General features: G+C 38.9%; 1 protein-coding gene across 5 annotated transcripts in view; it reads right to left on the reverse strand.

The window, feature by feature from the left end:
- Positions 1-227: 227 nt before the first annotated feature.
- LOC129236813 (uncharacterized) overlaps positions 228-24,255 on the reverse strand; it is a 38,467-nt gene continuing 14,439 nt past the window's right edge. For 2 of the 5 annotated variants that reach the window (XM_054871055.1, XM_054871057.1), the window contains 5 exons: positions 17,625-18,047; positions 14,593-14,733; positions 4,154-7,932; positions 3,998-4,094; positions 228-3,932 (listed from right to left, as the gene is read on the reverse strand). In XM_054871055.1, the coding sequence (XP_054727030.1) occupies positions 3,861-3,932; positions 3,998-4,094; positions 4,154-7,932; positions 14,593-14,733; positions 17,625-18,047 (4,512 nt within the window). In that variant the 3' untranslated portion in view covers positions 228-3,860. Of the gene's footprint in view, positions 3,933-3,997; positions 4,095-4,153; positions 7,933-14,592; positions 14,734-17,624; positions 18,048-20,204; positions 20,313-21,131; positions 21,659-24,255 lie in introns of those variants that run through there. The other 3 variants (XM_054871053.1, XM_054871052.1, XM_054871056.1) reach the window with 3 other exon arrangements.

Here is a 24,255-nt window from a genome sequence, read left to right on the forward strand (position 1 = left end):
TGGATTTTTTTACTTACCTCTTACCTCGCAGGCACTGAGCCATAACGGCATAGGTATTGGCTATTTGACAAGTGAGCATACAAATTTGGCGTTTCGGCACGATAATTTAAAAACTGCATTACAAGCGCTTCGAATAGCAAACAGGAATCCTGAATGGCTTACACAACAATGGAAAATTTCCAAAATATTGTATTATTAAAGAAAAAAGAAAACACTTTAACTTATAATATATTTTAGTAGTACTTTTTATTCAATGCTTCTCCCTGTTTTATACTTAAAGGTTTTGTAAGTATTATATGTTAATGAAGTGCATGAATTCAATTACTTGCGAATTATAAGTTCAAAATCTTTAAGCATTGCTTTACTTAATTTCCCTTCATTTGTATTTTGACTAGAAATAAATAATATTAAATACCGTTCAATAAGTCAATATTTGAATGATTAACAATTTTTCTCGCATTTTAAATATTTTTTGTAAGTTTTTTGCTTTTTTCTTTTTTGTTTTCCGATTTATAGTTGCCTGCGATTTTTTCTTTTTTTATTTCTTTCTTAAATAAAATTCTTGTATTCATTTATTATATTTTAAATATTCTTAATTGGTAATTAAATGCATTTCCAACAACTTAACTATACGTCTTGTCTGCAATAATTCGATAAACGTTTTTATTGTAATAATTTTGTATCAATTTTAAGGATATCATGAAGGAGTTCGTAGTTTAGCAAGGTTTGCGTTTGAGATGGGATTATAGTACGACGCACTTATGCGGCAATATCTCTGGTTTATTAGAAAAAGGGAAATCATAATCAGAGACTTATACAAAATGTTTAAATTGCTATATGATTTCAGAACTGTATAATAAGATTTTCATAAAAAATGTAATAATAATCTTTTTCGATTTAGAAAGCACAATACAATTTTTACGATTTTATTTGGCTTCCAAAACTTGAATACCATAATAAAATACCCCTCATTCGCACTATACTTTTGGCTTTCTTTGTTAGAAATAAATTCGCAAGAGAAAAAGTGAAGGAGTTCCACTATAAGCGCACAAGCTTGCTTGAGGCACCTGAAAATGGAAGCTGTTATGGAAATAGCTTACGTTTTATCCTGCCATTGGTTCGAAGTTTGAGCGAACATCGAGCAAATTTTATCAGAAAATTCAAAGAAATTAAAAATACCTTAAACTTTGATTGGAAATGTCTTTGAGGAAAATATTGTCGAGGCATGCGCTTAATATTACAAATGAAAGATAATTAACCAAAAGCATGGAAAATTTCGTGTTACTTTTTTATGACAGCAAATGCGTCAAACTATCTACACGCAAATTCCTATAACTCAATTTATAAGCGATACAAATATTAGATTTCATCTACAGTAACAGGCTTATACTGCAGAATTTTCAGCCTATGCTAGAAAAAAATTAGCCCGTAGTGCATTTTTAAAAGTCATACCCTCAGCAGATAGGCGGATGATGAAGGGATAGGGGCCATTTAAATACAAGGTTCGTTATTTTTCTTTTGGCTCTTTTTCAGATAAGAAATGGAGGACAAGAGCTTAAATCAAGCAGGGAAATAGAAGCAGTTATCGTCGCTATATGTGCAAATCACACCGATTTAGAAATCTCTAATTTTCTTAAGTACGCCCTTTATTCGTTCATAAGGTTTGCCGGGAATTGGAAGCATCAGGCGACGATACAGAATCTGTTGCAAAACGCAAAACCCCTAGGAACGTTCTAACATTGTCCGATCTGCGAGGAAGGTTAATGTTTCTTAAGGTCTTATCCGTCGAGTTGCTCTTGAGGATCTCCGGTATAAAACCTACGTTATGCGCAGAAGGCAGTTTATGCCGGAGCAAGCATGAGAACAGCGAGTTATTCGATCAAAAGGCTCATCTAGCACCCCTCTCCCTCTGGACTGTCAACCCAACCTGTCGAAACAGCAAGTTTCCTGAGCCTACCTTTAGATGATCTCGACGAAGACGACCGGTGATTTACACTACACTGACAGGGCAAAGCTACTGCCACAACAACAGCAACAACAAAACGTCTTCTAAGCAAAAATAAAAACACTCAACAGCCTGAGAGCACTGACTCCCAGACCTTAATCCCCTGGATTACAAGGTATGGGGCTTAGTTGAGCGTGAAACCAATAACACCATTTCTTCTCTGAAGGCTGCAATCAATACCGTTAAGTCCATTTGATTCGGGCATGCAATCGTTTTTGGACCCCGATTGGGGAGGTTATTGCAGCTAATGAAAATTTATTGAATGATTTTATGGTTAATGTTTTGTAAAATATTCGTGAAGATTCATTAAAATTTTGTTAAAAATAAAAGCTAATTACTTTTACTCTCAAGTTGCACTCAAATACTGTACACACCCTGTAGGTATCACTTCCGCCTTTCTAATACCAATCTAAAGTCAGACAAGTTTCCAGTTTATTTATTGCTCTAAGCTCTAAGCGCTTTTCCGAAAAGGTATTTGTAGGCACTCGTGAAGAGGAAGTCTGAGTGGCAATCTCAATATAGAAAGCATAAGTAAGTGCTTTTTACGTGCATACACACATACCTGCATGCGTGTGGCTTCAATTTCGATTTTTAGTGGATTTATAAAAATACATGGATGAACATCTAGAACTCTGAATAGGGTCGATTTTGCTTATTCTCTATTCAAAACAACAACAACAACTCTTTCTTATTCATATTTGTCAAACAACTCTATCGGGTGCCACATAATTCCTAATACTAAAGGACCCATTTACTAATGTCATAAGAATTTTTCAAATCTTAATTTCAAATTTAATGTGCTCCACTACAGGCCAGCGAAATATGTATGTATGTATATGCAATTCAATTCTTACAGCTACGACAAGTATACACGCATACACACATTTAATGTCAAAAGGCTTTGATAACAGCCTTAAACAACTTTCGTTTCCTTCAACAATACCACTGACAATATTTTCTATATTTAAGAGTATTTTTAGCGGAAATTTGGTTTCCAAATATTGGGAAATTACAATAACACTGAGATGTTAATTATTCAATACATCTGCGCTATATTTCTTCCTAAGAAACCCGAGCCCCCTTTAACACAGTTGCCCTACTTAGTAGCTCTAAAAGTTAAGCAACCGAGTGTCTTATATAAAGTACAAGTATTTGCGTGTCGTATTTTTGTATAAATTGTATTTTCTTGCGCTCCTAAATTCATAAAAATCCTCAGCTAACTAATTTGATATCAAGTATTTATGTAAGTGAGACGAACATGTACGAGTACGTATGTATAAGTATGTATGTATGTATTAATAAGTAAACTTTTCATATGCTTTATATATGGTTGTATATACGTATGCATGTACTTGTATTTGTAGTAGTAATATGTATGTATTGTAAGAATTAGCTGATTCCTTATAGAATAAGTTCTGATTTGAATGCTTAACCAATTTTCGTGTTCGAGTGCCTTTCAAAAGGTGTTCGTTTCTGTGCCGCGTAATGCCAAGATTTGATTCGATTTCACCATCGCTACGGTTTTTGGCAGTTTAATTGCATTTTACTAACTAATTTAAAGCATTAAACAAAGATCACTGATCCCAACGAAGTGTAGTAAATTTGTAAAAAAAGATTATCTAAATATTGCAACTATCATACTTTCACAAATAAATGTTAAATATTTCGACTACTTAAGTGTAAATCTGACTAAATTTTACTACCTCATCTTAAAAGGATGACTACAAATTAACAAAAGCGGAGTAAAGGGGCTTTACTCCAGCCACTCCAAGTCAACTGACAAGTTTTGATAAGCGAATTTCCTCAACGAAATTAAAGATAAAACAAACAACTCATTGCAGAACCGCCAAAGGCCTCACTTGCGATTGTCCGGAAACTTCCGATTGCGGGGACTGTGTGATATATCACGACGCGGAAACTCGTCCAACTGAAAGCAAATAGTCTTTTTTATTGGCAACCCTTTTTTCATTTATGCTCTCTGTATGCACTAACCTTTGAGGGATTGCTCTTCGGGCGTCTTGAGCTAGTCTGTCGCATTGGCACATCCATCTCGTCATCCGTATAGCAGCTGTATTCACGTGAGGAGTCACTGAAAAAGAAATAAGTGACAATACCGTTCTGTAAGTAAGAGCTACCCACTCCAGTTACCTTGGCTCAATTCCATCCTGTGTGTCGGGGTCTAGCAGAGGCAGCATATCCTCACCTTGCTGTAGCAGATCAACGCTGGTTATGGATTTGCTACTTGCTACGCCCTCAGCCTCATCTTCCGCGCCGGCGGTGCCTGCATCATCGCTTGCCTCAGCGCCGACGCCCCCTTCGCGCTTTGCCTCGTGACACTCGCACTGACAATCTTCTGGTTTCACGTAGTTGTAATGGATTTTGCCGTCCATAGTCACATCGGGTTGTGGTGGTGGATGTCCATGTACATGTCCGTGTGATTGGGTATGTGTTGCATGTAGGGCGCTCGAAGCGGTGGCATGAGTTCGACTGCTGCTAGTAGTTGTTGTTATAGCCCCATCTTTGGGCAATGCCGTGATTCGCTTTGGTGGCTTGCGTTTTTCTGGTATATTTTCGAAATCTATCCAGTGCCCGGAAAGTTTGCGTTGCGTTGATGTGGTGCCAGAGGTTGATGTGATTTGTTTCTGTGTAGTTTGCACTGTAGTTGTGATGGCCTTACCAACAGCCGCCTTTGTTTTAGTTTCCACTTCTGGTTGTTGCTGTGTGAGCAATTGCTTATTGGAGTCCTTACGCTCCAAGTTGGCCGCAGTAGCGCGCAGGCCCTCTTCTGCAAACTCGAACCAAGATTTTCCGCTCGTATTGGATGGGCGTCGTGGTGACTTCGCGCTTTGTACCCGCTCCTTAGTAGAGTCTTTACGTGGCAGACTGATGCGTAGTTTCTCTCCACGTACGGGCACGGAGCCACTAAATTCATAAGTTTGTTCCTGGGGTGTAACTATGCCACAATATTCTTCCAAATGTGAGGGATTTAGTGGTGTAGTTGAGCGTGGTCGCTCCACAGGACAAGTTTTCAATTCCATGTTGGCCCGATCTTTCATAGGAATGAGCGGAATACCTTGTGCGCGCTCCTCTGGTAGGGTGGTGGGCACGTAGGGAAGCTCGTCGAAAGACTCTTGCGAGACGAGTCCTGTACTTTCGTGATCTTCTATGGCGCCCACATGACGTGGCAAGTGGCGCCGCTTAGGATCGGTTGCGGCTGAAGAGCCAACCGCTAAGTCTGAGTCTCGTTCGCTTTCGGATGACTCAGCTGGCTCATCGGTTGAAGGCATTGATTGTCTTTCGGGTGCGACATGTGAGCGGCGAGTGGGTGTCGAGGTCCTTGGTGGTTTAACGGGTGTTTGCTTTCCAGAACGATCTATTGGTGACTGGGATTGTGAACGTGGCGCACGTTTTGTTGGCGTTGGTGACCGGCTGTCCGGTGCGGACGCAGCATTTGGAGGCGGTGAAGGTGAAGGGGCTGTAGATGGTGGTGGCGGCTGAGGCAGTGTTGGCTTACGTTGTTGATATTGTTGCTGTTGTTTTTGTAGTTTCGGTATTTTTTGATATTCCTGATGACCTATTGCAGATATAGCAGTCTCCTCTGCGCTCTCACCACGTTTTGTTTCGGAAAAGCCTTGCCGTTTCGGTTTTCGTGGTATATTTTCGTGGTATTTTTTCCGCACATCAAAGTTTTCCAGATAACGCGAATGTCGTTGATTTAGAACACCGCCACCAGCCTCTGCGTCCTCTTCGGATGTAGACCGCGATTTTCGTCTTGGTTCCTCATGGGATTCTTTACGTCTCATAACCACTGCAGTAACTGTTGTTTGCACATTATGTTTTTCGTCTTCAGATGTAGAGATCGACTTCTGACGACGTGCTGACGATTCTGTGGAGCTTCGCCGTTTGGGTGGCAATTTAGTCGGCTCTTTGAACTCTTTTACTTGAGTAGCGGTTTCCACTTCATCCTCTGGGCGGCGTATCACTGTGCCTTGCCTGTGTAGGGTTTCTGACACAGGACTTTCAGCTATTGTCTCCTGTACTTGCTCTGATAGCTGGCTAGATTGACTCTCGGTCTTTGAAATACTAAATTGCGTCGAAAAGATTTGATCCTGACTACCCGAGCCTAGACGTGTGGTAAAAAGCAGTCGACGCTTTTCTTTTGAATGTTCACTTTCGGGCTGAACTTGCGTTATATTCACGTTCACCATGGCCACCGTTTCAACTACTTTTATCTCACCACCACTATCTACTGAGGGCAATCGATGAACTTCAGCCTCCGCTGCCACACCATTTTCTTGTACCACATTTTCTTTTACATTTGCCAAGTTTGAACGAAGATTTACTTTGATGGCGCTCGCGTAACTTGCTTCAGAACCAGCAGTTTCCTGCGAATCTTGTGAACTATGCTTGTTCACCTCCAAGCTCCACGTGCGCTCTTTATTGTCATCATCTTGTGACAGCGAGTGTATGGCATCGAGATTTTCAATGCGCTGCAACTTGTCTAACTGTTGAGAACGTGGCTGAGATTGACCGCTTCCTGATGAGCCACTCCCCGAACCCTTACGAGCTCCCACGGGCTTCAAAGCTGCAGCAGCCGCGGCCAGTTGGCTAGCAGTTATAGCAGTTGGTACTGGACGCATCGGCTCCGCATTCAGTTGTTGTATACCATGCAGTAATTTTCGTGTCTCCTTTTCCTCTGGTGGGGTATGAAGAGGTATATGAATCACGCCTTCTACTGGTTCATCATAATAACGTAATCTGCTCGCAGGCCGAGACCCTCCGCCAGTAATAGTTGATGATGGTGTATGTGACTTGCTGCGCATTTGTTGAGCCTGTTGCTGAAGTTCATGGCCATCGATTGGCGAGGAACTCTTCGAAGATTTAGCATCAGCTCCCGCATTACTGCCACGTTTGCCTGGCTTGAAAATCGCTAAAACGGATTTTTGTTTGCTTGGCGTAACATTTTGTGACTGCGGCGTTTGACGTTCTTTACTTTTGCTACGTGAACGTGAACGTTCGCGTGGTGAATCGGGTGAATCCTTGCCGCCAAGACGAAATATTGAACTAAATGAACTTTTCCGTGAAACTGATCCAGTAGCTGGGGAAGGCGAACGGCTACCGTGTGCATCCTTGGCCAAAACACCATGACGCACGGGCTTAGGACTTGCCGTAGGTGTGAGACGGTTCTCGTCTACGGCAGTCCGACCTAAGCTGAGCGAAGCAGGTTTTTTCTGACTACGCGAATAAAGTGGTGCGATACTGTTCGGAGCTTCTACAACTTTTTCATGAGGTGCAATACCCCTATCGTCGTACATGTAGTCGGGCTTCAGGTTAATGCGTATATACTCGGTGCCACTTGGGGTCTTTCCAATTACCATCTGTCCAGGACTTTTGGTACTTCGACGCTGAGAGCCCATAGTTGGCTTTCCAACACCAGAGGCAGAAATAGCCACAGCGCTGGGTCGGTCGACTTTCTTAGCACTTTTCGACGAGGGCTTAGTTTCACCGTTCGACAGTGATGTTGCCTTCTTTTTAGGCGAACTTTCCACGGTAATACCTTCCGCCAGCACTGCCTGCGTTGGATCGTGTTTACGTGCCAACAAAACTTGCTCAAGTAACTCAGCCGTTGGAGGTTCAATGGTGGTTGAGATGTGGCCGTCTACTACATTTTCCAATGGCTTTGGCCCACAAAATGATGTCTCCAAAAGCATGCGATGTGGTGAAGGCGAACGCGAAACGCCCGATATAGCCGAAAGACGACTCACAGCTGAACCTTGACTGCCAACACTAGAAATGCGACTTGTGCGTCCGGAAATACAGAGCAGAGCAGCGACCTCGGAACTCGCAGAGTCCTTACGCTGATGTTGCTGCAAATAGCTCTGATGCTCGTCAAATTTAAATATGTGCGGCGAGGAGCGCTTTGCTTGCTGAAATTAATAAGAAAATGACGCAGTAGTTAGTAACAGTTACGCAAAAAGTACAGAAACCAAATTTTATAACGCAATTAAGGAGAAGAGCTGCTCCCACATGCGAGTGCACCCGCTTTATATAGTGCTTACAGCCATGGGTTTGCCGCAAGTTTCCAGGCACGCATAATTTATGTACATAATTTGAGGCGGCGTTCGAAGCCTGTGGACCGAGGTGGTGAGTGCTTATAATTGAATTTCAATTGTCACAAACGACAACAGCGAAGGCAACAGTGAAAAACAGGCTAAATAAGAGGCTGCAAGAGAAATCGCGCTTTACTGAGCTGCAATTGGATTTTACTGCACCGAGAAAGATTGCAATGTGTGCAAGGTCGTATACGGGCTATGATGGATGGCCTCAAACACACGAATATATCTTCCGACTGCGCGGGTAGTGAGAGGACAGCCAATACGGAAGGAGCAGATTGTATGCTGCAATAAGTGGATAAACAGATAAGAAAAGGATTGTTGGTTTATTCAATTACGTTCCAAACAATATGTCAAGACAAGAGCATTAGTAAAATACGTGTGCGAAGCAATGGGAGATGAACAGTGGTATGGCGCTTATTTCCGAAACTCAACTGAAGTCGAGGAACGAGTAAAGGGATAACAGCAACCTTGAGAAAATTTGAAATAATTGCTTTAAAACATTCATCGTATTTGTGTTTTCAGCTAATCGGTCTTCAGAGATGAAAAGCGATGTGTATATTGAATACTCCTATGGAAGAGGTTTTACTGCCTACCACAGGCGTTAGCATAGTACATAACAGCGAATTAAAGGGTTGCCTACACTATTCCCCCACTTTTGTGCTACTTTAAGTTTCCACTGCGTTCGCTTTCGCCTTACTCAAACGTTGTTCATTTCGCTTTCATCACAATTGTTGCCTTTTAATTTTGCAACGTCAATGCTATCAGCGACACATTTTCACATTAGACTTACAAATATAACTTTCTACCCCCACTTTATGCTTAACATCTTTGAATTTATGTGAAGGTTTATATGACATGTACTTATATATACAGGTTTGGTGAAAAAAGTTGTAGTCAGTGCCGCTTTGCGTATCCCATTTTTTTCATTTATTTGTACTGTAAAATAATCGCACCAATTCGTGAGAACTTGCTCTACAATATTTACAAATGCAAATATTTGAAATGAGGGATTCGTATGATGTTTGGGTGTGTGTTTTTTTTTTTTTTTTTTTTTTTTTTTTTTTTTTTTTGTTTCTAAGGTTGGACCAAATTATTGAGAAAGAAATGTTAAATTGGCATATGTATAATTATGAACAAATCATGTAATATAACACAACCTTGGCTCTTCCAATAAAACAATGACCAAAGCGCCCGGCCAAAGTGACGCGAGTGGTTTAAGGCCGACAGAATTAACTCTCCAATTCCCAAGCCAAACTAAGTAGAAAAACGTATTTTTTTAGTTAAATTTCTCGTATATGTAAATAGGATGTAAGCAAAAAAAAAAAAAATAAGAAGTTATACAAAAAATTTAAGAAATTTAATATTTTTTTTTAGTTTTAATAAACGAATAATTTTTTAAATTTAACAATTTTTTTTTAGTTTTAGTTTTTTACTAAACAACTTTTATTGCTTAAAAATGTAACGTGTAAAGACTATTTTTTGAAATAATAAGAAAATAAATAACAAATATTTACAATGTTATCATCAGTTTTTTAAATTTGATATTTATTACAAATATTTAGATGGTAGATAAAGAAACATTGAAGGTATAGGCAATGTCTTTGTTACTCTAGAATGAAATTTGATATTTATTACAAATATTTAGATGATAGATAAAGAAACATTGAAGGTATAGCCAATGTCTTTGTTACTCTAGAATCACTTTGGTTAGAAAATATTTTGTTTTTAATTCTGGTCATCTCTGGGTGATACTGGCAACTGAACGGCTAAAGTTATAGAAGAGAGAAGTTCGAGGTGAATATCAAAAAGGCAGTTGTAAATTTAAAATCAGGAAATAACTTGCAGAAAATTGTATGCATATCATCAGAAATATAAATATATGTATCGGATGCTCTTTAAGAGCTTGAGAACTTAGAATGATAATACAAAACAGAAATATTGTTTAATATTAATATCATCAAGTGCCTATCTAGCTACAAATTCAATTGCAACACAGTAACACTTATACAAGTAACGAAAGCGCTCTTGATATCAAGAATTGATTTCGGTATCTTTCTATACGGTTTCGCACCTAAATCTGCTCTAAATAAGTTAAGAACTATTCTGAATGCGGCTATAAGAACCGCACTAGGAGCATTTAGAACGTCTCCGATTAATAATATGCTTTTTGAAGCTAACATTCCCTCAATAGAAGCGAAAAGGGACTATATCACAAATAAATTAAATAAAGTGCTTATGAACAGCTATGATGCCCCTCTCTTCAAAGTTGCTCAAACCTACAAAAAAAATAGGCCATCTAATAGAGTCCCCTCAGCAGTTAGTAGAGCAGTCCTCAACAGCAAAAAACTTAACCTTCCATATCTACCACTAAAACCTATTCTAATCCACATCCCCCCATGGCGTTTACAGAAAGCAATAGTCAACACTGAGCTCCGAAAGTATAAAAAATTCGAAACACCAGCTAAAATATATCAACAAGCTTTTGCACACATAAAAAATGAACTCAAGGATTACACCTTCATATACACAGACGGCTCCCAAAGCAATAATATGATCGGATTTGGCGTAACTACCGAAAATGAAAACTTAGTAGTATCCAACCTAGCTGCATACAGTACAGTCTACTCTGCTGAATTAATTGCTATCATGTCGGCTGTTAATATAATTAGAAATAAAAAAGGTAAATTTGCAATTTGCTCCGATTCACTTTCATCTCTCGATGCCATATCCAATATCGAAAACAATGATTACTATCCCAGTTCTAACCGCAGTATTTTACAAACAAAATACCCAAATATTTTACTGATATGGTCCCCGGGCCATGCCCTTATAAAGGGTAACGAATTTGCTGATAGCACAGCTAAATACGCCACCATAGCTCCTGTATTAACAACTACTAATCTAAATGTTAATGATATAGCTGAATTTCTCAAGAAAAAATTCATAAAACAATATAAATCTGAGATTTGGCAAAAATGCTCAACTTGGTACAAAGCGCAAAATGTTAAAAAGCTTGATTTAAGCAACCTCCTAAAACGCGCTAACCTTTCGCTTTCTAGAATGGACCTTGTTAAACTCACGCGAGTACGTCTGGGCCATTCAAAATTAACCCATAATCACCTTATCGACAGCAATACCCCCAGAACATGTCAGTTTTGTAACTCCACCCCGATCTCCATTAATCACGTTATGTCCGAATGTTATCCCTTCAACTCACTAAGAAACCATATATTCCATAACACCGATCCCATTCAATGCATTTCCAACCCCACAATCGATAATATTAAAAAAATTATAGCCTTCTTAAAAATATCAAAATTATATTACGAAATTTAAACAAACATGTCGAATAAATATATTATATCTCCTAATTTATAATGAAATTCTAAACGACGCATAAGCACTTATTATTAAGCATTAATTAAGCACTAATTTTACATCATAAGAAGAAGCTGAAGGCCTTAGCAGCCATAGCTTTCCTAACTAGGCTTACAATTTTAATTATAAGCTTCAGTTTGTAATAATAATATTGTTGGAATGCATTTTTTTATTATAGTCATTTCATGGCATTTATTTTAAGTATGATATCCGGCATATGACCGCCACGGCTATGAGTTACATTGTCCATTTGATCAGTTCAATTTTCTACTACTTTTTGAGTAAATCTGAATAACAAATTTAAATGAGCCCAATCAGCAAAAATGCGACGAAAACGATGGTAATTTGGCTTCCATTTTTGCACGAGCTTAATTTTTAGGCACGTAAGCCAAGATCCTTACTTCAAATTTTCCACACGATCGAAGGACAAAGGCTAGCAAGTTGAGAACGACAATGAGTAGACATTTCCGCGAATCTTCAACACTTTGCTCTATGAACTTCGCGAACAGATTTATGTTTTCAAAAGTAAATTTGAACAATTTGGAACCGTTTTTCCGGCGTTAAACGATTCATTATGACTTGCCAAGCCTTACTGGACCAAAATGTCAGTATATTTGGCCATTCTCTGCTGTTAAACCATAGTTATCGATATCGATAGCTCTCATGTAGATAAAAAAACACCCGTAAAAAGTACATTTTTTCCTACAAAATAGATATTACTTACATATGACATATATTTGCTACTTTAGTTTTTCTCTGGGCAAACTACTATTTTTTTGACTGCAGCTGTACATCTGACAGGTCTGATATTAAAGTTTCACTCTTTGTGGTCTCATAAAATGAGCAAATCAGTGCTATATAGTCCTTCTTTGTGGCCTAAGTAAATGTGGCAGAAACTTCAACAACAACAGGAATATCGGTGACATAATAAAAACTCACAAAATTAATGACTTTGTTCGCCATTTACTAAATTTCCCCAACAGTAACCTACATTTGATCAATCACACACATGCCTGACGCGGCGAAAGGGGCGAAAGGGACAATAAAAATGTAGTAGCGTGTATTTACGTGTGTGTATGTGCGCTTTCCTGCAATATCCGCAAGGTTTTGTTAAACAACACAAATATTGCACGAATGCATGAGAGCTTCGAAGAGGTTCTCATTTTCAATTGAACCGCTCGCCAAATACACACACGCACGCGTGGGAATGCAGAATAAAATGGACCAACTGTTTCCAGGACATGAATGGCACCAATTCGGATATATTGGTTTTCCAATTGTTAGAGTAAAATGTAAGTCGTGCCCCAGTTGTGGCACCTTTTTCACATTTGCATTCATCATGAGCAGATATAAGTATTTGGGAACGTATTTCATTGTTGTCCATGCTAAAGATCTGCCAGACTCTTCCACCAAGTATACCAATGATGTTGTAATTGTTTTTCTTTATAATTATGCTTATTTGTGTTGACGAGGTTCCTGTTGCTGCTGCCATTCCATTTCAACCAAGTCAAATCGAATTGGTACCCATTGCTTACTTATGCGAGAGTGGGTGGAAATTTGGGTGGCTTTATGTTGATTGAAGCACCCCGTATTCCTTGCAGACTCGCTTACAGGCTTCGTAATCAATGCGCCCAGGCTAATTTTCAGCCGAACGCTTTAACGTTTGAGACGATTTGTAATTCCCATTTTCATTTCCACGCGTTCGCCGAGTAGCAGTAATTTGAATAACGACAGACCGAGTAAAAGTGGCGAGAAGGGAGAAGGAACAAAAAGCTTGCCTATTTATGTAAATTAGCAGATTACGTTACAACGTCTTGACTTTATTTGAATATCTATTAATGTAGTTGAGGGTGGCTGCATACTTTTATAACTATAAATAACTATATATAAAAATTCAAAACAAAAATCAAAATGACTCGTGGAATGTATGGCACCAGATATTCATCTTGATAAAGCTGAACATAGAAATCGGCATAGAATTGGAAATGTAATATGCATTTAAATGAAAAATTTAATAGCACAAATCACAAAAATTAGAAACAAGGAGACGTTCCAAAACACTTTGATATAAAACTCATCTTTAGCATCTCAAAACTTTAAGGTTTCTTTATTATAAATTTATATTTGAAGAAAAGCCGTATACAAATTCATAAAATTCTCAGATAGTAATCAAAAGTAAATCTTCCATTTGTTTTAAATTAAAATAAGAAAATATTTTTTAATACTCTACTCCTCGATTACTCCTTTATAACTTTAAAACTGAGCTTCAGGAAAAACTGAGGATAGTAATTTTTATAGAGAAATAAAAATTCCAAGCACTGCAGCTCCCTTAGCTGAATGGGTTTGTGCTTGACTAACATTCGGTTCGAGGGGCACTGTGTGCATGAAATTTGAAGTAATTCAGCAAATGACATTTTTGCTATACTAAGAAGCAGAAAAAAAGTTTCAGCTCTTCTGAGAGAACAAAAAAGTATAAGTCTATATTTAAGAAGAATATCAAAACGCACACCACAAATTGGGGGAGATGTGCTAGCCTATTATATTATATAATATATGTATGTTATGTCTATAAAATAATGTAAATTAATGGCATAAAAAAGTTAGTTAAAAGTTATTATTTTTGTTTTTTATTATGATTTTATGGTGTTTTACTTTTCTTATTTCTATAGGCGGCTGCCGTAGCCGAATGGTTGGTGCGTGAATACTACTCGAAAGTGCACAGGTTCGATTCTCCTTGCATGGAACTACAAATGACAGAACAAGTTTCTTCTAAGTTTTGTGGTCACCCTCGACATTTCTGCCATGAAAAAGCCCCGCATAAAAAACCATCTGTCATTCGGTGGCGGCGTAAAACTGTAGGACCCTCCGTTTTTGGAAAAATAAAGGCACAGACCACAAATCGGAGGAGGACGTTGGCCAAATATCAAATGAAGGGCGTAAGTGCCTATTATATATGTATATGTATACTTATATTTCTATAGCTTGGCTACCATTAACTCGGTTTAGTTTGAGCACCTCATCAAACAACGCCTAACTTCCTTGTATATCACCCTGTCCATCTGAATTAAAACGGTTCCATTACTAAGTACTTACCTGCTGTTGCAACTTCGCCTGCTCTTCCTTCTTCTGTTCGGGATCCATAAAGTACAATTCCTCCGTTGAACTGCGTAACTCCAATGCGCCTTCTTCACGAAATCCCACGCCGATTGTTTCCTGTAGGGTGCCAGTGCCAACCTTCATTTGATTATCATTTTTATTTCAAAAATATTCGAACAAAACCAATAAAAACATCAATTTTGAAAAACAAAAGCAAAAACAATAATACAACCAAGGATTTCGTGTAATTTAATGGGGTTATTCACATAGCGAAGGCAACCCGAAATGTATGCAATGAAAAGGAGCATGGATGATGGAAGTGGGAGGTGGGTGGTGGGTGGAGTGTCGAGGCGGGTGACATGAAAACATAGCGTATACCAATTTGCGCATAAAACAAGGCGTGTGAAGGACGTGTATAAGTATATTCAATAAAAGGGATGAATAGAAGAAATGTATAGGGAAGAAGAAAAAGAGAAAAGCAAAGAAAAATTTACTTTTCATGTGTCCGTGTCGAAAGTTATTTACCTATACACATACAGCACATGCATGTGCGCATATGTATAGTATATATATAGTATGTACGCGCTTATGTGTGTGTACATTTGCTGATTTATTTATGTATACACCTATGCCCACTTGTACAAGATTTAAGCACACTCTGGTATGTGCGTGTGTGGATGCATGCTTTCGTGTGTATGGTATGTATATACTTGAAGTGCGTGTGTATGCGCGTGCATACATTAAGTGCTTTACAACAATTACAAGAACAACAATCAACTAATCCCGTGCGACATTAAGTTATAATCAGCTGCGTTCTGACAGATATGTGACAGTGTGCGGTAAAGAGGGGTATAGAGAAGCAGCGAATCAGTTAAGCAGGGGAATGCGACGAGCAATAAGTACGTGTATGTGTTGATGAAGGTAGCACAAAGAGTGTTTCGGCAACTTTTATTGCCGTCGTAAGCAAATTAAGTTAATTTAATTAATGAATTCGTTTTCGCTTAATTAATTGGCATCTTTATGACTGTTCGCAATACATAAATACACGAGTTGGCTATTATGGCTGTTATGTCTCTCCTCTTAATACTCCTTCAAATTGCTTCCATATCAGCAACACGCGCACACACATACATAGTCGGTGTTGTATGTGTCGCGCAAGAAGTAAGTAATATTCAATAACACTATTAGTAACAAACTATTCTTCTCACAACCTTTCAGCAAATTCAATAACTTAAATTCTGCGCAGTTCAAAACTCGATTGCTAAGTTGCAATCTTCTTCTTCTTCTCTTCTTCAAATTTGTTCGCCATTGCAGTTTTTGCTTTTTCCTGCTCGCATTTACGCTTTCCTGGTGCAACTTTTCATAACTGTTAAGTGTACTGTAGCAGTGGCTGCCAATTAAGTTGGTCATGCACTTTCAACTCTCTACTAATTTGCTACAACAATTTCCCCACACAGCAGCAAACTTCGTACACAAATAAATTCAGGGTTTCTCGAAAAAAGCATCGTTCGCTTGTTGTGGTAAGTATTTGCTATTAATTTTGAGTGCGGGCACAGCACTTCAGCAACAGGCACTAAAAGCAAGCAGACACCTGTACACACCGCACCCGGTGGAGGTTGCCCTTCCATGGCACGTACGAAAACAGTCAATGTACGTTTGTTATTGTGGCTGGCAGGCAACAAGCAAGGATGCAGCGAGAGTGCACCGATTTCAACGACAACGCCGAAAGATCTTTCTCATTAAGGCAGCCAGCACAACAATTGCTCGAAAAGAATGGTTGGAAGTGCAGGCAAAAGAGGCAGCAACAAGAACGGACAAGCCACAGCTGCAACTTTAACTTGATACACAACAAATTCTAACAGCCAAGAGCTAGCAATAATAGCTCGTCTCCTGTTTTTTTTCCACATTGCGGAAATTCAGTTTATTCCTAGTTGGTAGTTGTTATTTTTGCTTGGCATTTGTTTAAAAAGTAGTGCGTACGTGTGTATGTAAAGTGGGTCACATTAAATGTTGTATGCCACATTCAAACCGCTGCAGCCTCAGACAAGAGAAGCAGTTGTCAAGGGGATGAAGTGTATAGTGTAGACATTTTCTCTAAGGACAACTTGTCGTATTACAAAATTCTGGCCTATGGTAACAGTTTGCAAAAAGGCGCTGAGAATTTGTAACCGAAGATCACAATCAGGTGCGGAGTTCCCAATAAAGAGCGCAATTATTTAGGTTGACAACAAAAAAGTCTGCAAAGGCTCGATCGTGCTTTGAAAGCCAGAGCTCATACTTTTTGTGAATATATCAACTTGTAATTTACTTGAGCTTTCTTGTTAGCTAAGAAAACTGGACTCTATACCCTTCACCCTTTATCACTTGAAACCCTTTTGAATTTATTTTTGCATCGATTTTTGCTCTTTGCACCCAACCCACGCCATACACAGTCTCTTCTCTCAACATTGCTCCATTGTTGCTGGCCCACTTTTTGGCTGAACTCATTAGCCCATAAAAGTCAAAAGGCCAATAGAAGAACAGACGAATGAATGAATTGAAAAGTGTAGGGAAAGACTGTCTTTGTACTGTACTTTGAACACTAAAACAACAACAGAAAAGATGAATTAATGAATGTTTGCAGGTGGAAAGTGTAGAAAATGCCATTAGTGCTGTCAGTGGACGAATAAAGGAAAGAGGGAGTAAACTCAATAATGACAGTTAGACATGTATGGAAGCGCCTTTGTATGAATGAAGGCATGTGAATGCAAAAGTGCTGATAATTATGGCAAGAGCCAGGGAAAAATGTAAAACAAAAACTGCAGAAAGACGTCCGCACACTGCGCCGCCCTACTGAGAGTAGCAAATGCACATCAATTCAAGCTTCCAAGAATATATAAACCTTTATAAGTGGGTGCTTACATACAAATGCGCATTCAATCATTCGCTGTGTGCTTATTGCCGGTGACTAGTATTCACACTACACATCCTCATGCACATTTACGTACTACTTATACATTTACAAATCACAATTCTCGCATTATCATCACCTGCTCGAACACATTCTCCGGACTGCTTTCCCGGCTATCCTCTTCGTGATGCGACGACGACGATGCGCGACTCAGTTCGATGCGCGGCGTCGAAGGTGTGGTGAGCGTAGTGGCTCCTTTGAACATGCCGCCCACACCCGCTGCCACCTGCTGATGCTGCAGCTGCGGCTGACCAAGGGTGTCGCTGCTGCTCAGTGGGGCAGCACTACTAGTGGCATTGACGGCGGTGGTCGCCTTCAGGGGAGGTGCACGCTTCGCATTGTTGCCATCGTATTTAGATCTACTGTTTGGAGCGATGGCAGAACTGCTCCCCGACTCCGATATAGCAATGCTGGGTTGTTGTTGCTGATCAGTCCTAGACTTTCCTATTGTGATTGTTGTGTCTGTTGCTGTTGTTTTTATGATGCGCTCGTGTGGCTCCATCTGTGTGGAAAAGAATTATGAGTTACAGGGAAAAGCCAATATGTATTTTAATGAGTTGATAACTGAAGTCAACTTTTATTCTTTATTCGGTATGTGATTGTTGTAGTATCTCAGCTTAGTATAAAAAATGATAGAATATGAAATTTGAGTTTACCAAAAATGACTAAGTAGTTTACTTGGAACAAACTTCAATGCTTTTGTTTCGAAATTAAAAAAGGGTTAAGAGAAACTTTTATGTAGTTATGATATTGAAATCAAGAGGGCCGGCCAGCCATTAAAGTATGCGAAGAAGTACTATAAATAAATGAAATCAGGGGAGGCTGAGGTGTAACCCGGACCGTCACGCCAACAATGACGATCATCATGACGAATTGAAATCAGAGAAACTGTAATCAAGTCTGGAAGAACGATACAAAACATTAGAAATGTTGGAGTTTTTATCAGAATAAAAGTGCTTTCTTTCCACCTTCCACGAGCAGTAACCGATTCGCGGGCGGTTTTTTGTCATGAAAAAATCAGCCGTAAAAATGCGACCTAAATAATATTTTCGACGATTTGTTTTCTATTCACACGTGGTTATGTATGTTTATGCGCATATATGTACTTATCCACATATATGTATCCACATATTATTCAATTAACTCAAATATCAGTGCTTTGAACATAAAGTTTTCTTCATACAGCTCCTTGAATGCCGCTTTCAATACACTTCCAAGCATTGCTTCCGCCGCTGTCATTCCATCATAGATTTCATCCTTGAGCATGTCAAATGGTATGATATTTAATGAACAGCAATGTGTTTAGTTAAATTTCTGCTTACAACACAGCATTCGAAAGATGTCCTCCCTCCCACAATCGTGCGAACTCCCATAATTAAATTGAATTTTATATTTTCTGATTCTCGAAACTTTTAACAAATTTAGTGCTTGTAGCAACTGAAACTTTACAACCAAGTTAACTAGCAAAGGCACGCACAAATCAATTTCTGCAAGTCACTTAGTTCGCTTCAGTTTCAAAACTTAGACAGGAGTCTGTCGTGATGTCATTGAAGACATCAAATGATAGTTTAATTTCCGTTCGCTCATTTTTGCTTTTTTATGCTATAAATAACGACATACTTTATTGTGCAATTTTTATTTGCATATGTGTATGTGAGAGCTTGTATATGAAAAAACATTTATGTGAATTTGTCTTTCCCTCTTCAAGAATATTTTTTCTTATGCTTGGCCATAGAAATGCGTATCCAATAGATCGTTTCTGGCTGTATTTTTCACAACTGGTTTCATTCATTTTCGGCGCATAAATTTAGCTAAAACATTTGCCGTTTCCCGTTCCCCTTCTCGCACATCCCTCGGCCTTGATTTACTGAACATTGCTGCCTGATGCCTTACGCTTTTCCAAAGTTTCAGTTCTAGTAGCAGACCAGCAGTAATAATGGCCGCTAAGCTCACGCTACACCTCAACAGAGGGCAACAACAAATTAAGCTAAAAAACAAAAAAAGGCTTACGCATTTTTCCATCTCATTTTTACTCTCATTTGTCGCGTTTTTTTAAACAAATTTCATCCGTGCATATTTAATTCTACTAATGATTTGCTAAGCTCTCTGCATCTAAGTATTATAAGCGAATTTTTGTATGTATGCCTGTGTGTAAATATGTTGCTGAGTTGTGCTTGTGTGCGTGGATTCTCAGTATAAATGCACGTACTCTTGCACTTGAGCTCTTATTAAAACCTTGAATTAGACACTTTGTATGCCTCCGAGCATGGAAAGCCTTATGCGCCTAAAATTATACACTTGAAATTCTGCGTAGAACTTATTTAATGAAAATGAGTGTACAAATGCGGATCGTTGCTGTAAAAGCATTCTGTTGGCACCGAAAACATTTCCAATTTCAGGGTACACAAAAATTTTCTTTATGTGCAAGCACATTTTCGAAAATGAGCTCCGTAATACAAATTCACAAAAATTATTTCATGCACATAGTAACTAGAATTCATTGTAATCACATTCTTTCACACGAAAATTCGGTCAGTGCGTGTTTTTCGTAAACTTCATTGTTTCTATTTAATTCGTATTGGATTTTTGATTAGTTAAGATGCCTTGCGGATGCGCCTAAAAGTGGGTAATGGCTGAAAAAATATGCCAGTGCACATACCGCTTACACAGTGTGCGCCGGGGGTCCGCTGCGGCAACAGTGACGACAGAGGTGGCACTGAAGTTTACCACTACCAGACGGAAACAGCGACGGCGTTTTGTGTAGCTATTTAACGCACGCACCGAACACCAACTGACAGCTAACAGATTGTCAACGACGACGACAACTTGTCTGGCGACTGGGCACGTGAGCTTTGATAGCAAACGTGCGCGCTTTTCTAATACATATTTGCTGACAACACGGCGCTTCAGAGCTTTCAGACTGCTCTGCAAATGACAGCTGTCAGTTGGTATGTGCACTGCGCCTTAGTTGTTGGCCAGTGCGCTTCGAAAGCTTTTCTATGGAATTTATACACTTTATACTCAGCGCATTGCCAGCACTTATAGCTTTCTACTGCGACTCGCTGGAGAGAGAGTACGCCCAAGTGAGAGAAAGAGCACTGTGCGAAAGCGCGTAACCTTTTGTTTACATTCTCATCCGCTAACCTACTCTTCGGACCATTTTTGTTTTTATAATTCATAGTGGCCTCAGTTTGACAACCGCAGGCACGTGACTTTGAATTCAAGTGACAAAAAGCGTTGAGCGGCGCGTGCGAGTTCGCCTACAAATCGCCGCAAGCTTGTTTATATACAACGTAAAATTAAAAGTCAGCCACAGCTTACAGTAATGCAAATAATTTGCGTTTGAGAGCGCAGACAGGCTGTCGTCTGGGCTGCCTTAGCGATGCTTTAATACTTTCATCACTTTTTTCTAGTTCATTTTGCAATTTTTGAACCATTCGTCTCAAGTGCGGTTTTCTCAAAGGTAATACTTAATTCCGCTACCAAGTTGTCTTCGTGGATTTTTGTTGATTTGTGTAGAATAAAATTTAGTAGTTAAGCAACTTCAAAAGCCACACAAACTATTACAACTCATCATCGCACTTACCGTCCTCGTGCCATTGCTGTGGATGTCCTTGGCAAGCGCTGCATGCTCCTGCGATGCGGTGGACGTCATTGAACTCGGAAACGGCACTGCTGAGATAACAGTTATTGCTGTGGCTGAGCAACTATTGGCGATAGAACTGGTGGTGCTGCCATTGGTGGTAGTGGTCGTTGAATCCTCAAATGACTTTTCGAACGATGCAATTGGAGCGGCGCCAAGCCGTTTCTGTTTGCGCGCATCCATTGGAGTTATTTATTTCTATTTCGTTGTGTTTATTGTGATATTTGTGTGCAGTCTTCTTTGCAATGGAAGCCACTATAAATCACAAATTTTATACTTTACATACATCAGAGTCGAAATAAAGCGCGGCTGGGCTGTTTTTGACGTACAAGTAACAGTTAGTTTATAGTTAAATTGGTTTTCGCCAGTGGCTGTTAGTGATTCCCACATTCTGATATGGTCGACCGGAATGACAATTGCTTTCTAGAAGAAAGTGTCTGTTTTTTTCGCACAATTTTTAATGACCTTGAATGACCTTTTCTATTTTCTATTTAATTTTTTTCTTTCTATTTTTAATGCCTCTTTTTATATTTTTAATGACTATTTTCTATTTTTTCGATTTAAAAGCTACTCAAAATTTAATTTTTTCTCAAGTTTTTTTACTATTTGTGTATCTTATTCGCAATTTTATCAAACTTGTGTTTTTGTTGGGAAACAATTTGCTTCTATTTCACGCCTCTTTTATGTAGTCATCGTTTTTAAATTATTAGTTCTTTATTAATTACTAAATTATTTGCTTTAAATTTTCTTCGAACATGCAACCATGCCTTTGCTACAACTAACTTACACGCGTGTATTTTCCTACCAGCGAGTCGCGCTTGTGCGAGCCCATTGTTGGTCGGGCACGCTGAACTTCCCCGCAAATATCCAAATGCCCTTGAGGGCAATAAACTTGAGGTTATTACCAAAGTGTAACCCACAATGCAACAAGCTGAGCAAGTCGCCGTTGATGCATGCAACGGAAGTGCATACAAAGGCACGGAAATAAATAATGCCATACTTCAAATAAACATATGTACATACAAGCATACGCAAGTATGTGATGCCTACGAATTTATAAAAAGCAATATAATTTTGCGCCGTTTTGTATTGGCCTGGCCTGTCTGCGCCTGCTTAATTTTAAAACTACTTTTTGCAGCACAAAAACTCACAGAAACTACCGATGTGCAACACACACGCGCACACACATATTTGCACTAACTATCTTGGTACGACCCTTTCGAAACACACTTAAAAACGCGCCTTTATGGCTCATTAAGCAACGGAACGGACAGACTCGTCTTTTGGGGCATTTATGTAAAGGTAAATGTTGTCAACGACATATATTTATTACAATCAATGGGCTGAAAATGTTTTACAATAAAAACCATTTTATAACAATGGCAACAGAAGCTTTTTTCCCAAAGTATTTATGGAATATAAATATACTGCCAAAAAACTTTATTGATCTGAGACAGAAGTGGCAAGAAAAAAAGTTAGAGCAGCTCTTTAGTAGACCTAGAAACTTTTCTTAGTTTTTCGGCTGTCTATTTTGGAAATAAAAACCTAATCGTACGATAATATTATTTGAATCGCCTGTGTCACCCAAAACGGAAGTAACTGACTCTGCCATTCATCACTGTCGCCTTGCGGCGTATAAAACTATTACCAAGCATTGTGGTTTCACATCACTAAAAATGTAATGTGGCCGTGCAAGGAAACCAATTCAAGTAAAGAATTAAGCGCAAAATGAGCCAGCAAACTTGTTTACTATTCTCACAGCACCAGCACTCCTTTGCGTGAATAATTATATTAGTCGCGCAGTTGACTGCTATTCACCTTGTTGTACAAGGTGATTCAAACATAGGCTCTTTCTGCATATGCCATTTTGACGCTGTTACACTTTCTCGCTCAAAATCTGGACGAAGTTAGTCGATTCATATCTGAATAACTGTGGGAAATATTGAAACCTTATTTCCAAAGCAAGTCAGAGTTCTCCGACGTAAGCTGGTAATGTATGTTAACAGGTAAGCATCGAAAAAGTCTCATTAAATTATTTGTTTAGCAAATAATGAACTTTGTACAGTTTGTCAAAATTACGTTTTTGGCGACATTTCCCTAACTTTACAAACTATGAATATTTCAAGCTTTTCTTCAGATCATTTAGATATGTTTGCTCTCGAAGGAAGGTGAGGCGTGAAAAGAAGATCATGTATGAAATTAAAATATGCAAACATTCAACCGCAAATGTTACATCAACACAAATAACTTACGAAATAATGCAACCACTTCACCCCAACGCCAGCAGATAACAATCACAACAATTTTTCACTTCAATAACTTTCCAATTTCGGTCCTTGTCAATGAAAATTGACAAATAAATAAGCAAACTTTTGTAAATCAACCTGTTTACCTCCTGGAAAACTTTAGCCAAATGCCATTAAAGGTTGATATACAAGGAACATTCATCCATTTGCATGTAGCCGCACACTCGGTGTCGATTACCAAAACACAGGCAATTTTTAATGGTACATAGACACCAAATGTGATTAAGATTAGCAGCCGTGAAAAGTTGCCATTGTAAACGAGTTTGTGATTCGAAGGTCAACGGAAATGGAGCAGCTAAAATTAGTGCCCACTAAAGAAATTAAATTTGGAATTAAGAACTGAGCAGAAATCCAACATTAGCATACAAACACGCAAACATGAAGTCTAAGTACGACTTCGCGAAGGTTATTTGGATTTCGTGTAGAGATAATGGCACCGGAACTCTTTAGTGGCACTGCACTGCGTATGAGTAACATTGATTTCTCGCGACTGGAGCGACTCGCATGTAAGCACTTTTAGTGCGAATAAGATTAGCAAAAATTGGTATAAATTCAAGATTTTCCTCTTAAGCGCAAAAGTTTTGCCTTCCTGCTTCATTACTCTTATTCGTATGTTGACATACCACGCCAGTGTCCATTATAATTAACTTTATGGAACAGCAAACAAGGCGAAGTATTCGGTTGTCCATGAAAACTGAAACTTAAAGTCCAGCGCTATTTTGTTTGTTTAATAACACATTTTGGCGGTTGAACTACTTTTA

The sequence above is a fragment of the Anastrepha obliqua genome, chromosome 2 (assembly GCF_027943255.1).
Source record: "Anastrepha obliqua isolate idAnaObli1 chromosome 2, idAnaObli1_1.0, whole genome shotgun sequence".
Taxonomy (NCBI): Eukaryota; Metazoa; Arthropoda; class Insecta; order Diptera; family Tephritidae; genus Anastrepha; species Anastrepha obliqua.